Source organism: Mercenaria mercenaria, chromosome 2 (genome assembly GCF_021730395.1).
Source record: "Mercenaria mercenaria strain notata chromosome 2, MADL_Memer_1, whole genome shotgun sequence".
Classification (NCBI taxonomy): domain Eukaryota; kingdom Metazoa; phylum Mollusca; class Bivalvia; order Venerida; family Veneridae; genus Mercenaria; species Mercenaria mercenaria.
In genome coordinates this window covers 39,052,084-39,068,872 of record NC_069362.1, presented here as the reverse complement: position 1 = coordinate 39,068,872, position 16,789 = coordinate 39,052,084, and the positions used below count along the sequence as shown (strand labels likewise).

At 37.9% G+C, this 16,789-nt stretch overlaps 1 protein-coding gene across 2 annotated transcripts in view; it reads left to right on the top strand.

The window, feature by feature from the left end:
* The window catches only part of LOC128554415 (protein CLEC16A-like), a 181,945-nt gene that overhangs the window by 22,548 nt on the left and 142,608 nt on the right, over positions 1-16,789 (top strand). The window contains exons 8-11 of one of the 2 annotated variants that reach the window (XM_053535705.1): positions 2,803-2,992; positions 4,114-4,164; positions 5,411-5,524; positions 6,607-6,706. In XM_053535705.1, coding sequence (XP_053391680.1) covers positions 2,803-2,992; positions 4,114-4,164; positions 5,411-5,524; positions 6,607-6,706 — 455 coding nt within the window. Of the gene's footprint in view, positions 1-2,802; positions 2,993-4,113; positions 4,165-5,410; positions 5,525-6,606; positions 6,758-16,789 lie in introns of both variants that reach the window. The other variant, XM_053535701.1, reaches the window with a different exon arrangement.

Genomic DNA, 16,789 nt, shown 5'->3' with positions numbered 1-16,789 from the left:
ACTTATTGAGTACATGACCCCTATTGACTTTGGGGTCACCAGGTCAAAGGTCAAGGTCACCAGGTCAAAGGTCAAGGCACTGCGGGGGCATTTGTCACCATTAGTGACAGCTCTTGTTCTATTATACAAAAAAGTCAGATGAGCTTCAGCACCGGCAAGGCTGTGCTCTTGTTTTCACACTGTGACAGCCATGTACAGTAAGTATATCGAAATTCTAATTGCCGATTGTCAACTACATGTATTCAGTAGATTTAATAAAAATTGGTCAAGGTGAGAAAATCTCGGGTTTCACGTTTTTGTAACAATACAGGTAATACAAAAGCAATTATCCTTTCATACCCGATGTCAGGTATTTGCAAACGATAGTCAGTGTAGATAAGCAGGTATTATAGTGTTAAAATGGACAAGTTCATTATAGAAATTTAGCAGGGTAAGGGTTAAAGGAAAGGTAAAGAGGCTTTTTTTTAGCTCACCTGTCACAAAGTGACAAGGTGAGCTTTTGTGATCGCGCGGTGTCCGTCGTCCGTCGTCCGTCCGTGCGTGCGTCCGTGCGTCCGTCCGTCCGTAAACTTTTGCTTGTGACCACTCTAGAGGTCACATTTTTCATGGGATCTTTATGAAAGTTGGTCAGAATGTTCATCTTGATGATATCTAGGTCAAGTTCGAAACTGGGTGACGTGCCTTCAAAAACTAGGTCAGTAGGTCTAAAAATAGAAAAACTTTGTGACCTCTCTAGAGGCCATATATTTCACAAGATCTTCATGAAAATTGGTCAGAATGTTCACCTTGATGATATCTAGGTCAAGTTTGAAACTGGGTCACATGCCATCAAAAACTAGGTCAGTAGGTCTAAAAATAGAAAAACCTTGTGACCTCTCTAGAGGCCATATATATCACAAGATCTTCATGAAAATTGGTCAGAACGTTCACCTTGATGATATCTAGGTCAAGTTCGAAACTGGGTCACGTGACTTCAAAAACTAGGTCAGTAGGTCAAATAATAGAAAAACCTTGTGACCTCTCTAAAGGCCACATTTTTCATGGGATCTGTATGAAAGTTGGTCTGAATGTTCATCTTGATGATATCTAGGTCAAGTTCGAAACTGGGTCACATGCGGTCAAAAACTAGGTCAGTAGGTCTAAAAATAGAAAAACTTTGTGACCTCTCTAGAGGCCATATATTTCATTAGATCTTCATGAAAATTGGTCAGAATGTTCACCTTGATGATATCTAGGTCAAGTTCGAAAGTGGGTCACGTGCCTTCAAAAACTAGGTCAGTAGGACAAATAATAGAAAAACCTTGTGACCTCTCTAAAGGCCATATTTTTCATGGGATCTGTATGAAAGTTGGTCTGAATGTTCATCTTGATGATATCTAGGTCAGTTTCAAAAGTGGTTCACGTGCCTTCAAAAACTAGGTCAGTAGGTCAAATAATAGAAAAACCTTGTGACCTCTCTAAAGGCCATAGTTTTCATGGGATCTGTATGAAAGTTGGTTTGAATGTTCATCTTGATGATATCTAGGTCAAGTTCGAAACAGGGTCATGTACGGTCTAAAACTAGGTCAGTAGGTCTAAAAATAGAAAAACCTTGTGACCTCTCTAGAGGCCATACTTGTGAATGGATCTGGATAAAAATTGGTCAGAATGTTCACCTTGATGATATCTAGGTCAAGTTTGAAACTGGGTCATGTGCCTTAAAAAACTAGGTCAGAAGGTCAAATAATAAAAAAACCTTGTGACCTCTCTAGAGGCCATACTTTTCATGGGATCTGTATGAAAGTTGGTCTGAATGTTCATCTTGATGATATCTAGGTAAAGATCGAAACTGGGTCAACTGCGGTCAAAAACTAGGTCAGTAGGTCTAAAATTATTAAAATCTTTTGACCTCTCTAGAGGCCATATTTTTCAATGGATCTTCATGAAAATTAATCTGAATGTTCACCTTGATGATATCTAGGTCAGTTTCGAAACTGGGTCATGTGCGGTCAAAAACTAGGCCAGTAGGTTTAAAAATAGAAAAACCTTGTGACCTCTCTAGAGGCCATATTTTTCATGAGATCTTCATGAAAATTAGTGAGAATGTTCACCTTGATGATATCTAGTTAAAATTCAAAACAGGGTCACATACCTTCGAAAACTAGGTTAATAGGTCAGATAATAGAAAAACCTTGTGACCTCTCTAGAGACCATATTTTTCAATGGATCTTCTTGAAAATTGGTCAGAATTTATATCTTGATAATATCTAGGTCAAAACTGGGTCACATGAGCTCAAAAACTAGGTCACTATGTCAAATAATAGAAAAAACGACGTCATACTCAAAACTGGGTCATGTGGGAAGAGGTGAGCGATTCAGGACCATCATGGTCCTCTTGTTTTTTAATGAATCCTGCTTCCTTATTTGCTGTATGATCATACAGTCAAATTTCGTTTGCTCGAACTCAGATAATTCAAAGACTACCCTTCGATTGAACTCAACGGAGGTCTCAGCAAAATTCCTGAATAATGTAATTGTATATTGATTAAACGTTCGAACTACCGATAACTCGAATTAAATTTGCCTGTCACATCCAGTTCAAGCGAATGATTATTGAATGTGAAATCTGGAATAAAACAAATCTTACAGTCAAGAATCTGGTTATCATACTCTTTAATTACTTTGTTCGTGGAAAAAAGTAGTAATTTTAGAAACAAATATGATATATCGTATTACAGTTTTAAAGCAAATTAAAGGTGTTCAAGGTTAAAAGAATTTAACACTATCCCACTTTTATAATTGTATACTTTTTACATATTTTAGTCATCAGAGCAGAGGGCGGTTGGGAACACTAGTAGCAGAACATTTGGACCATCTACATTATATCAATGATATTTTGTTAATCAACATCGATACGTTAAATGACGTGTTATCGGATCAACTCCTAAATCGTCTCCTTATTCCACTGTATGTTTACTCCCTTACCAAGAGGAAACGCCATGATCTCAGAAAGGTACGACCATTGATATACTATAACTTTATAAGTCAGCTTGCTAATGTAAGGTTGGGAAGCCTCCATGACCAAATGAGCCATGCCATGAGAAAACCAACATAGTGGGTTTGCGACCAGCATGGATCCAGACCAGCCTGCACATCCGCGCAGTCTGGTCAGGATCCATGCTGTTCGCTTTTAAAGCCTATTGAAACTGGAGAAACTGTTAGCAAACAGCATGGATCCTGACCAGACTGCGTGGATGCGCAGACTGGTCTGGATCCATGCTGGTCGCAAACCCACTATGTTGGTTTTCTCATGGCACGGCTCAAATGGTTAAGGTTGCACACTTTGAGTCACTTGTTTCTCACTGCTGTGGGTTCAAAACTCGGTTGGTGTGTAGAGTTCTCACTGGTGTGTAGAGTTCTGTCATGTGAGGAAGTCATCTAGCCGGCTTATGGAAGGGCTTGTGGGTCTACCCAGGTATCCTTGCACATGCAAAAATTCTCAGAGGGGCACCTGGGGTCTGTCTCCACCGCCAAAAGCTGAAAAAGTCATCATATAACCTAAAGTTGTGGTGGTGTGATGTTAAACAAACAAAAAAATGCTCTGAGTTGCGCCTGAGGTCATCTTCAGCCGTCAGTAGCTATGTAATCATCATATGACATATAGTTGTTGTCAGTGAAACAATCAAAACAAGTATGTAGGGTTTGTGGCTCTACCCAGGTGCCAGTTTGTATCCGAAGTAATGCTTATATTAACACTTGGGTCAGCATATGACCTAAAATTGCTTCATTGTGACTTCAAATGCAACAACGACCAAAACAAAAACAAAATAGAAACTGACACTTCTTTGGGCATAATATTCTGCTGTTTTTTTCAGAAATTAGGGATTAATGCAAATAACCATGATAGCCTATAGCTTATATTGACTGCTGCTGCTGCTGTTGAGCAACATAACATTATAACTGAGGATGTCATTCTCAATGATATTTAGTTTAGATTCAAGAGGATAACTTTTTCTGTGCCGGCAGTATTTAATTATTTCATGAAATTTACAGAATCTGATGATGGAAACTGATTTATGTATCATGTTCTTATCATTGGAAATTCATTGATTTTATCTATTTTATCATTTTCAGAGTAACAGGAAATATGTCAGCTCAGTTGTCTCCCTTTTCTTACTGTCCCAGGTAAAGTTGAAGTTGTTTAAAGATTCATGCATAAACGTTTAGCCTGCTGGTGGCAAGTGATTCTACCTTTGTGACCAATGTAGACCAAGATCAGCTTGCACATCCATACAGGCTGATCATGGTCTGCACTGTTCACTATTCAGCAAATTTTCATTAACAGCAATTTGAAAAATAAATAAATCGCGCCATGAGAAAACCAACATAGTGTGTTTACGACTAGCATGGATCCGCGCAGTCTGGTCTGGGTCTATGCTGGTCACAAACACACTATGTCTGTTTTCTCTTGGCATGGCTCAAATGATAATGTCCAAATTGAATGTTTTACCAGTCCATTTCAGAAATTTAGCAGGGTAAAGGTCAGTTTACTTAAAATGTCTGAATCCGTACTGTCTGTGATAGGGTTTTACTTGTATTCTAATGCCATGTTATTATTTTTAAGTCTTAAACACGTTTTCAAGCTCTTTTTCAGCTCTTTTAGTTATGTAATGACAAGAAACTACTTTTAACCAGTATTTCTTGTTTCCATGCCATAGCTGACCATGTCTCTACAATAATTTACAACTTCCACATCTGTATCAGAGTTGGAGACCTCAAAAATATTGCCTTCAGTCTGATTGTCCTGGAGAACATTTGAGCCGTGCCATGAGAAAACCAACATAGTGGCTTTGCGACCAGCATGGATCCAGACCAGCCTGCGCATCCGCGCAGTCTGGTCAGGATCCATGCTGTTCGCTAACAGTTTCTCCAATTCCAATAGGCTTTAAAAGCGAACAGCATGGAGCCTGACCAGACTGCACAGATGCGCAGGCTGGTCTGGATCCATGCTGGTCGCAAACCCACTATGTTGGTTTTCCCATGGCACGGCTCATTTTATATTGCCAATTGATTTAACTCTCTACTGTTTGATGGATTGTGCATTGTTATATACCTCCCTGAACCAAGTGTCTGTATCTGGATTGCTCGGTCTTTGTGTTTATTCCTATAACACAAATCACATGCCAGTTCTATGTTTCTCTATACTGCCAGGTTTGCAGGTCTGATCTGTCAGTGAAAGTTCTTTTAGTTACCTCCCTTCCACTTAAGAAAAGTGATCTCTAACAATTATACAAAGTATGCTGAGGAAAAAAATTGTAAATTAGATAACAAAATTTAGAAATTTTGACAGTCAATTATTCAAATTCATGATTAAAAAAAAATGTTTATTTTGATGCTCTTCTAGCAGATATGTTCATATTATGTTTTACAGGTGTTTTTGATCATACGTCATGGTCCGCTGGTACGTCAGCTGGCAGAGATTATATTTCAAGGTGAAGTTGAACAGACAAGGCATGATGACCAGTCCTCAGATTCACCCAGAATGGTTTGTAAAACATTTATAACAAGCAGGAAAAAGTAATTACTAGTCTCTGTTACTGCACGAAGCTTCCACACAGTCTGGTCTGGATCCATGCTGTTTGCTTGCACAGACTGGTCTGGATCCATGCTGTTTGCTTGTGCAGGCTGGTCTGGATCCATGCTGTTTGCTTGTGCAGGCTGGTCTGGATCCATGCTGTTTGCTTGCGCAGGCTGGTTTGGATCCATGCTGTTTGCTTGCGCAGTCTGGTCTGGATCCATGCTGTTTGGTTGTGCAGCTGGTCTGGATCGATGCTGTTTGCTTGCGTAGTCTGGTCTGGATCGATGCTGTTTGCTTGCGCAGGCTGGTCTGGATCAATGCTGTTTGCTTGCGCAGTCTAGTCTTGATCCATGTTGTTTGCTTGCGCAGGCTGGTCTGGATCCATGCTGTTTGCTTGCGCAGTCTGGTCTGGATCCATGCTGTTTGGTTGTGCAGGCTGGTCTGGATCCATGCTGTTTGGTTGTGCAGGCTGGTCTGGATCCATGCTGTTTGCTTGTGCAGGCTGGTCTGGATCCATGCTGTTTGGTTGTGCAGGCTGGTCTGGATCCATGCTGTTTGCTTGTGCAGACTGGTCTGGATCCATGCTGTTTGCTTGCGCAGGCTGGTCTGGATCCATGCTGGTCACAAATGCATTATGTTGATTTTCTAATGGTGCTGCTAAAATATTCTTATAATGTGAAGCAGAGAAGCCTGTAATTATGAAATCATTTTACCAAAAAGCTTCTAAACTGAAAATTTTTACTACAAATAACATAATATTGGCTTTTAGAAAACTTCTTAAGTTTCTTAATATCAAAAAATCATGGGGCAAATTTAACACTTAACCATGCTGGACATGATTAATTCTGCCTTTGCTACCAGTGTAGATCGTGATCAGCCTGCACATCCATGCATTCGGATCATGATCTGCACTGTTCACTATTCAGTCAGTATCAGTTTGGTAAAAACACCCTTTTTTCACAGTTCATGGTATTGTCCAAATTGAAAGATTGACAAGTTCATTACAGAAATTTAGCAGGGGTTAATTACATTATCATTTATCACTTCAGCTTGTTCGTGAGTTTGCTGCCCCAGACGAGACTCTTGAAGAAACCTTGGGAAGTAGCCGAGGATTGAGGCCGCGTAATGAGTCTGTGCGAGTACGAGAAGGTAACTCAACGTTCTACCGGAGAAGTGATGTACCTGGTGAAAATGTCACTGGTATGTGACAGATGCATACCTTAACTTACTACCTGTGACAGCATCACTATCCCTTTTCCTAAAATCTTGCTTACCCCAAGTGTAAAACCAAAACTTTTAGCAAGGGATTTATTTTTGCTTTATTATCTAACTCTCAGTCTAAGCAAAAATAAATACTAGCAAACAGCTATTATAATTATAAATTGTTCTATATTTAAATATAACAATTCAGTCTTAATCATGGATATTTATATTTATTACATACTCGTTTCTATTCCCTGTAAAGTTAAAATAGTACCGGAAACGTCAATATTTTTCCATATACTGATGTCTGAATTTCATATTGGGTGCATGACGTAATTTAATGTGTGTCGTTGCATTAATTCTTTTATTTAGTTCAGTATTGTCAATCTTATTCAGGCTATCAAACAAATTCATAATATTTACATTACATTTATACGTGTACGTATGTAATAAAAAGGTTATTATCTTTGCATTGGGAAATATGCACTCATTCTTTAGCGGAAGAATATAGTGCTCCTAATAGAGTCACACAATATTTCCTGATACAAAGCTAATAACATATAAATATACATAAACCAGTTCCAGTGTCAAAAATAGCAAATTTTAGCCTTGCAAATATTTCTGATTGTACCCATATATAAAAGAGATGTTGAAATTTCAGTATGTTTACATGTATTTGAATACATAGAAAATGCTTAAATAAAGTAGTATCTTTCTGCTTCAAATAGTACTATAAATTGATAGTATGGCTGGTAACCCATGAATGATGTGATTTTAAACAGCAAAATAAAGTTTTAATGTGCTTTATAAATACATACGTCTGAAGTCAGTAAACGGGCCTCTGTGGTCAGATGGTAAAAGTTGCTTACCTCGAATAACTTGCCACTTACCTCGGTGGATTCGAAACCCCACTTGGCGAGTAAAATTCTCAGACCTGAGGAAATCATACAACTTGCTTAATACAGGTTGGAGGTTCATCCACTGTGCATGAGAAACTGCCTCAGATGGGGCACCAGGAGTCTTTCTCCAACATTAAAAGCTGGAAAGTCATCATATGACCTAAATTTGCATCAGCTTAATAAAAAAGAAAGTTAAAAAATTTTGAACCTGAGATGCAGACTGAAATACAAAACAAAACATCTACACTGAATCATGGAAGTATTGAAGCTCAGTTTCTCTGTGAATCAACTTTCACTGTTTTACTTTTCACAGTAACAAAAGTTAATTCTTTTGTGTTTTTTCCTTTTAACCATAAACTGCTTTTTTGAAACATTTTTTTGCACTCATAGAAAATTTCCGTTCTATTTTGTGACATATTTTGCCTATCTTGCAGATTGGATTATTCATTCCCAGTGTAACAATTTGCTTTTCTGGGTATTATGGTATAATTAATTTTAGATATAGTTTGCTCAGCCTCATAAAATGATTGTTTGTTCTTTTAGTGGGTATTTAGAGTTGCCTTTGTCCGTCTGTCTGTCTGTCTGTCAGATTTTGTATTATGCATATCTCAAAAAGTATTTGACCCAGAGTCATCAAACTTCACAGGATTGTAATTCATCATGAAAAATTGTGCCACAGGGCTTTTGATCTGGTTCTGGCCTTTGAATAGGTCAAAAATGTGCATAAAAAAGTTTGTGTCAAATGTATCTCAAAAAAACATTTTAACCCAGGATTATGAAAATGTTGTGCAATTAGGGTTTTGTAAGAGATATCACCAAGTAAGACAAAAGTTATGGCCCTTGACTAAGTCAGAAATCTGTTTAAAAGGGCATAAAAATTTGTGCAAAGTTTTTGACCTAAGGTCATGAAATGTCATAAGAATATTATTCAGCATAATTATGAATAAAATCTGTGAAAAGATCCTTTGGAAGCAAAGAATGCAACCACGAAGAAAAATAGCAGACTAGTAATGAAATATGCAACACCTCTCACGCCCCCTAGCACCGGCTTAAGCGGAACTCTATTACACATATGTTGAATGGACTCCATGATCCCAAAGTTGTGAGATTTTGTTTCAGATTTCTGTCTGTCATACCAGAGTTATGGCTTCTGATTGTCAAAAATATGCTTAAAAGGGATACAAGTTTTTGTAGCTTGTACAAAATTTTGACTTAGAGTCATAAAAGTTCAGGGGAAAACTGGACTAAACTGGTTACACTATGGCAGTCTAGATTTATGGATTTCAAATTCTAAAAACTAGAGTCTATTGCCAAATGGAATTTTTTCTGTACTGGTTCAAGTCGTAAATTCAGCCAGGTCGTAAATATTCAGCCACCCACTTTAAAGCTTTTTTTCAAGCCAGATGCTTGAGAAAGTATCTGTGTCTTCACAAGCACTTGCGTGAGCAACAAAGTTGGCAAAAAACAGCAAGTTGAGGTGAGTAGAAAAAAAGTTGTCCTTTCCTAAATTGTGTACTCTGAAGATATATAAAGAGTTAACTGAATTCTAAACTTTATAACATGAAAAGAACATGCACTAACTAGCATAAAACACGTTTAAAACAAAGTAAATGAGTATATAGTCCCTCAATGTCATTGAATTTTCATGTCTACATTTTTAGCTCGACAAGTACATACAGCTATCATTTAAAGGCATATAGCTTTGAAACTTATTTATTCTTTTTCTAGGTCAATTACCAACCTCACTGGGTCAAGTTCCAAAACTCTAACGTATTTTGAGCAAATTATGCCCCCTTTTGTACTTAGAAAATTCTGGTTAAAGTTTGACATGCAAGTTACTATCTCCAAAACTAATGTAGATATTGAATTGAAACTTCACATGTGTCTTCAGGGTTATAAAACTAGTTGATAGCAGCAAGTCCCATAACTCTGACCTTCATTTTGGCCAAATTATGCCCCCTTTTGGACTAAGCAAATTCTGGTTAAAGTTTTGCGTGCAAGTACATACAGCTATTACTAAAAGGCATATGGATTTAAAACTTATTTTTTCTTTTTCTAGATCAATTACCTACCTCACTGGGTCAAGTCTCATAACTCTGACATGTATTTTGGGCAAATTATGCCCCCTTTTGGACTTAGAAAATTCTGGTTGAAGTTTTACATGCAAGTTACTATCTCCAAAATTAATGCAGATATGGAATTGAAACTTAACATGTTTCTTCGGGGTTATAAAACTAGTTGATAGCATCAAGTCCCATAACTCTGATATGCATTTTGGTCAAATTATGTCCCCTTTCGAACTTAAAACTCTTTTGATATTTAACATTTTGGGTAATAATTTCCTGCTTCTGTGACAGTATTTCAAATAGTCGAGCTTGGCTGTCTTACGGACAGCTCTTGTTTCACGTTGACGTCATTTCCTTTTGAATTATCCATTTCGGAGCCGTAATACGTTTATGCTTTGCTACGGAACGCGCATATATAAAAAGGTGATATATAACAGCACGTGAGCGCGAGAATCTCTTTACTCTCCTGTTAAAATACCCCCGGAATGTGACAAGGACAGCAGTTTTATGCTAGAATATGTGATAAACAGTGACGTAAAAATTAAAACTACGTCATGCTCCTGTAAGAAGGATGACAGGTGCTTTTTAAATCTGTGATGGCAAATATTTCCAACGAGGTATGCTATTAAAAATTGACTGCAGTTTGTTGAAAAAAGAACGATTTGCAATGCAGTGTCGAATTATTTCCAAGACAATGTTGAAAATATAATCAACTTTATGTTTAAAAAGTGGCTGAATATTTTCAACCTCTAGAAGGTAAAATGTGGAGGCTAAACCTGTCCGTTATTTTAAGCGCTGTTTTATTGTTTACCATACTGTAAATGACCGGTAATGATAACAATCAATGTTGCTTGTATTAAATGTATTACATATGGTAGAAATTTTGTGCAAATCAATATTATTGTGTAAAGAAAGAAATATTTATGAAAAAACACAAAGTGGCCGAATTTACGACTCGAACCAGTAAATAAAAATAACATTTGATGAAATGAAAGAAAGACCTAAAAACTAGTCTTGCTCAAATGACAACTTTATATTGGGTAATTTTGCATGGGTTTTGTTTAGTGGTTACATGTTTAGCAGCCTCAATAAGTATGTTAAGACTTCATGGAACACAGGTTTTTATTTTTAGCTCGACTATTCAAAGAATAGGGGAGCTATCCTACTCGCCCCGGCATCGGCGTTAGCGTTAGCGTGAGCGTCACACAAATGTTAATTTGCGTACCACCCCAAATATATTCAAAGTCCATTGAGATATTGCTTTCATATTTTGCATACTTGTTTACCATCATGACCCCAGTCTGTAAAAAGTAGGAGGCAACTCTATCAAGCATTTTGACTGAATTATGGCCCCTTTTCGACTTAGAATAAATGTTAAAGTTTGCGTACCACCCCAAATATTTGCAAAGTCCATTGAGATATTGCTTTCATATTTTGCATACTTGTTTACCATCATGACCCCAGTCTGTAAAAAGAAGGAGGCAACTCTATCAAGCATTTTGACTGAATTATGGCCCCTTTTCGACTTAGAATATGCTTATTGTAATGTCTAAGTTTTACTCATTGCTTATATTATACTATCAAGCACTGAGAATAGTCAAGCGCGCTGTCCACTGACAGCTCTTGTTTTGAACATGGTGCAAATCGATATTAAGGAATAATTTGGAATTGCAGCAAATATTTTGAATTGCCAGTGACATTATTCACAAATATTTTAAATTTGCAAGTGACATTATTCGTAAATATTAATGAAAATAAAACCATTGTGAATATTATTCAATCTAGGGTTATGATTTCACTGTGGTTTTTAGCTCACGAAGTGCTCAAAGGTGAGCTTTTGTGATCACCCAATGACTGTTGTCGGCGTCAACAATTTGACTGTTAACACTCTACAGGTCACAAATTTGAGCCGATCTTAATGAAACTTGGTCAGAATGTTACCCTCAATAAAATCTTGGACGATTTCGATATTTAGTCATCTGGGGTTAAAAACTAGGTCACCAAGTCAAATCAAAGGAAAAGCTTGTTAACACTCTAGAGGACACATTTTTGGCCCAATCTTAATGAAACTTGGTCAGAATGTAACCCTCAATAAAATCTTGGACGAGTTTGATACTGGGTCATTTGGGGGTCAAAAACTAGGTCACCAGGTCAAATCAAAGAAAAAGCTTTTTAACACTTTAGAGGTCACAATTTGGGTCCAATCTTAATGAAACTTGGTCAGAATGTTACCCTCAATAAAGTCTTGGACGAGTTTGATATTGGGTCATCTGGGGTCAAAAACTAGGTCACCAGGTCAAATCAAAGGAAAAGCTTGTTAACACTGTAGAGGCCACATTTATGACTGTATCTTTATGAAACTTGGTCAGAATGATAATTTAGATGATCTCAAGGTCCAGTTTGAATCTGGGTCATGTGTGGTAAAAATTTAGGTCACCGGGTCAAATCAAAGGAAAAGCTAGTTTACACTGTAGAGGCCACATTTATGACCATATCTTAATGAAACTTGGTCAGAATGTTAGTCTTGAGGCTGTATAGGTCAAGTTTGAATCTCGGTCAGGTGGGGTCAAAAACTAGGTCAATAGGTCAAATCAAAGAAAAAGCTTGTTTACACTCTAGAGGCCACATTTATGACTGTATCTTTATGAAACTTAGTCAGAATGTTAATCTTGATAATCTTTAGGTCAAGATCGAACCTGGGTCATGTCAGGTCAAAAACTAGGTCACTGAGTCATATCAAAGGTAAAGCTTGTTAACACTGTAGAGGCCTCATTTATGACTGTATCTTTATGAAACTTGGTCAAAATGGTAATCTTGATATTCTCAAGGTCCAGTTCGAACCTGGGTCATGTAGGATCAAAAACTAGGTCACCAGGTCAAATCAAAGGAAAAGCTAGTTTACACTGTAGAGGCCACATTTATGACCATATCTTAATGAAACTAGGTCAGAATGTTAATTTTGATGATCTACAGGTCAAAAACAAATCTGGGTCAGGTGGGGTCAAAAACTAGGTCACTAGGTCAAATCAAAGGAAAAGCTTGTTAACACTCTAGAGGCCACATTTATGACTGTATCTTCATGAAACTTGGTCAGAATGGTAATCTTGATGACTTCAAGATCCAGTTTGAATCTGGGTCATGTCAGGTAAAAAAATTGGTCACTAGGTCAAATTAAAAGAAAAGCTAGTTTACACTTTAGAGGACACATTTATACCATATCTTAATGAAACTTGGTCAGAATGTTAATCTTGATGGTCTTTAGGTCAATAGGTCAGGTGAGCGCTACAGGGCCTTCATTGCCCTCTTGTTTTTTTTTGCTGTAACTTACAGTCCTTTTGTGAAACATACGTTTTTTCCCTGTTACATGAATCATTTTGTTCTCCTGTGACACATTGTGCTTTTCTGGTTACATTTATTACTCAGTGCACTGCAATATGGATTAAGAAACCAATACGGGAAGGACAAAAAGTGGTCTCTGAACTCAGCTGGTCTCTCACTACAACACAATTTACAAACAGGAACAGGAATCAGAAACTCTTAATGCCAGTGGTCATGACCTCACGAACAATTGACTGTATTCTTGAAACATTCAAATTTTCCATTTAACTGAATTAGTTTCGCTGAAGTAATATTTCCTTAACACTTTCTAGCAGCATTTTGCTTTTCACTATAATATTTGTTTCTCAGTCCATTTGTGAAACAGTCTCGCTTCAATATTTTTTTCACTGTAATATTTGTTTCTCGGTCCTTTTGTGAAACAGTCGCTGTTACAGTAATATTTGTTTCTCAGTCTATGGGAAAAAGTCCCGTAATATTTATTTCTCAGTCCATTTGTGAAACAGTCTCATTGTAATATATGTTTCTCAGTCCATTTGTTAAAAAGTCGTTGTAATATTTATTTCTCAGTCCATAAGTGAAACAGTCTCGCTTCAATATATATGTCTCCCCCACCTCTGGGGGAGACATATTGTTTTTGCCCTGTCCGTCCGTCCGTCCGTCCATCCGTCTGTACGTCACACTTCATTTCCGAGCAATAACTGGAGAACCATTTGACCTCGAACCTTCAAACTTCATAGGTTTGTAGGGCTGCTGGAGTAATTGACCCCTATTGATTTTGGGGTCACTCCATCAAAGGTCAAGGTCACAGGGGCCTGAAAATTGAAAACCATTTCCGATCAATAACTAGAGAACCACTTGACCAAGAATGTTGAAACTTCATAGGGTGATTGGTTATGAAGAGTAGATGACCCCTATTGATTTTGGGGTCACTCCGTCAAAGGTCAAGGTCACGGGCCTGAACATTGAAAACCATTTCAAATCAATAACTAGAGAATCCCTTGACCCAGAAAGTTGAAACTTCATAGGATGATTGATCATGAAGAGTAGATGACCCCTATTGATTTTGGGGTAACTCCGTCAAAGGTCAAGGTCACAGGGGCTTGAACATTGAAAACCATTTCCCATCAATAACTTGAGAACCACTTGACCCAGAATGTTGAAACTTCATAGGATGATTGTACATGCGAAGTAGATGACCCCTAATGATTTTGGGGTCACTCCGTTAAAGGTCAAGGTCACAGGGGCCTGAACATTGAAAACCATTTCCGGTCAGAAACTTGAGAACCACTTGACCTAGAATGTTGAAACTTCAAAGGATGATTGTTCATGCAGAGTAGATGACCCCTGACGATTTTGGGGTCACTCTGTTAAAGGTCAAGGTCACAGGGGCTTGAACATTGAAAACCATTTCCGATCAATAACTAGAGAACCACTTGACCCAGAATGTTGAAACTTCATAGGATGATTGGTTATGAAGAGTAGATGACCCCTATTGATTTTGGGGTCACTCCGTCAAAGGTCAAGGTCACAGGGGCCTGAAAATTGTAAACCATTTCCGATCAATAACTAGAGAACCACTTGACCCAGAATGTTGAAACTTCATAGGATGATTGATCATGAAGAGTAGATGACCCCTATTGATTTTGGGGTCACTCTGTCAAAGGTCAAGGTCATAGGGGCTTGAACATTGACAACCATTTTCGATCAATAACTAGAGAACCACTTGACCCAGAATGTTGAAACTTCATAGGATGATTGTACATGCAAAGTAGATGACCCCTAAAGATTTTGGGGTCACTCTGTTAAAGGTCAAGGTCACAGGGGCCAGAACATTGAAAACAATTTCTGGTCAGTAACTTGAGAACCACTTGACCCAGAATGATGAAACTTCATAGGATGATTGGTCTTGCAGAGTAGTTGACCCCTATTGATTTTGGGGTCACTCTGTCAAAGGTCAAGGTCACAGGGTTTGAACATTGAAAACCATTTCCGATCAATAACTAGAGAACCACTTGACCCAGATTGTTGAAACTTCACAGGATGAGTGTACATGCAAAGTAGATGACCCCTATCGATTTTGGGGTCACTACATTAAAGGTCAAGGTCACAGGGGCCTGAACATTGAAAACCATTTCCTGTCAGTAACTTGAGAACCACTTGACCCAAAATGTTGAAACTTAATAGGATGATTGGTCATGCAGAGTAGATATATATAGATGACCCCTAATGATTTTAGCGTCACTCTGTTAAAGGTCAAGGTCACAGGGGCCCGAACATTGAAAACCATTTCCGGTCAGTAACTTGAGAACCACTTAACCGAGAATGATGAAACTTCATAGGATGATTGGTCTTGCAGAGTAGATAACCCCTAACGATTTAAGGGTCACTCTGTAAAAGGTCAAGGTCACAGGGGCCTGAACATGGAAAACCATTTCCAATCAATAACTTGAGAAACTCTCGACCCAGAATGTTGAAACTTCATAGGATGATTGTTCATGCAGAGTAAATGACCCATATTGTTTTTGGGGTCACTCCGTCAGTAACTTGAGAACCACTTAACCGAGAATGATGAAACTTCATAGGATGATTGATCATGCAGAGTAGATGACCCGTAACGATTTAAGGGTCACTCTGTTAAAGGTCAAGGTCACAGAGGCCAGAACATTGATAACCAGTTCCGATCAATAACTTGAGAACCACTTGACCAAGAATGTTGAAACTTCATAGGATGATTGAACATGCGGAGTAGATGACCCCTATTGATTTTGGGATCGGTCTATTAAAGGTCAAGGTCACAGTGGCCTGTTCATGTAAAATCATTTTTTGGAAATAACTTGAGAACCACTTGACCCACAATGTTGAAACTTAATAGGATGATTGGACATGCAGAGTAGATGACCCCTGTTTATTTTGGGGTCACTTGATCAAAGGTCAAGGTCACAGGAGCCTGAACAGTGACTTGAGAACTACTAGGCCAAGAGTGTTGAAATTTAGCAGGATGACTGGACATGCCAAGTAGATAATCCCTATTGCAGCCAATCATCAGTGTCTCTTTGACTTTCGCTCCTGACCCCTATTGACTTCTTGCCTATAGGACTTTGCATTGGGGGAGACATGCGCTTTTTTACAAAAGCATTTTCTAGTTATTTTTCAGTCCATTTGAGAAACAGTCTGACTGTAATATATGTTTCTCAGTCCATTTGTGAAACGGTCTCGTTGTAATATTTATTTCTCAGTCCATTTGTGAACAGTCTCACTGTAATATATGTTTCTCAGTCTATTTGTGAAAACGTCTCGCTTCAATATTTATTTCTCAGTCCATTTGTGAAACAGTCTCATAGTAATATTTATTTCTCAGTCCATTTGTGAAACAGCCTCGCTGTAATATTTGTTTCTCAGTCCATTTGTGAAACAGTCTCGCTGTAATATTTGTTTCTCAGTCCATTTGTTAAACAGTCTCACTGTAAAATTTGTTTCTCAGTCCATTTGTGAAATATTCTTGCTGTTATATTTGTTTCTCAGTCCATTTATGAAACAGTCTCGCTGTAATATTTGTTTCTCAGTCCATTTGTGAAACAGTCTCGCTGTAATATTTGTTTCTCAGTCCATTTGTGAAACAGTCTCGCTGTAATATTTATTTCTCAGTCCATTTGAGAAATATTCTTGCTGTTATATTTGTTTCTCAGTCCATTTTAACAGTCTCGCTGTAATATTTGTTTCTCAGT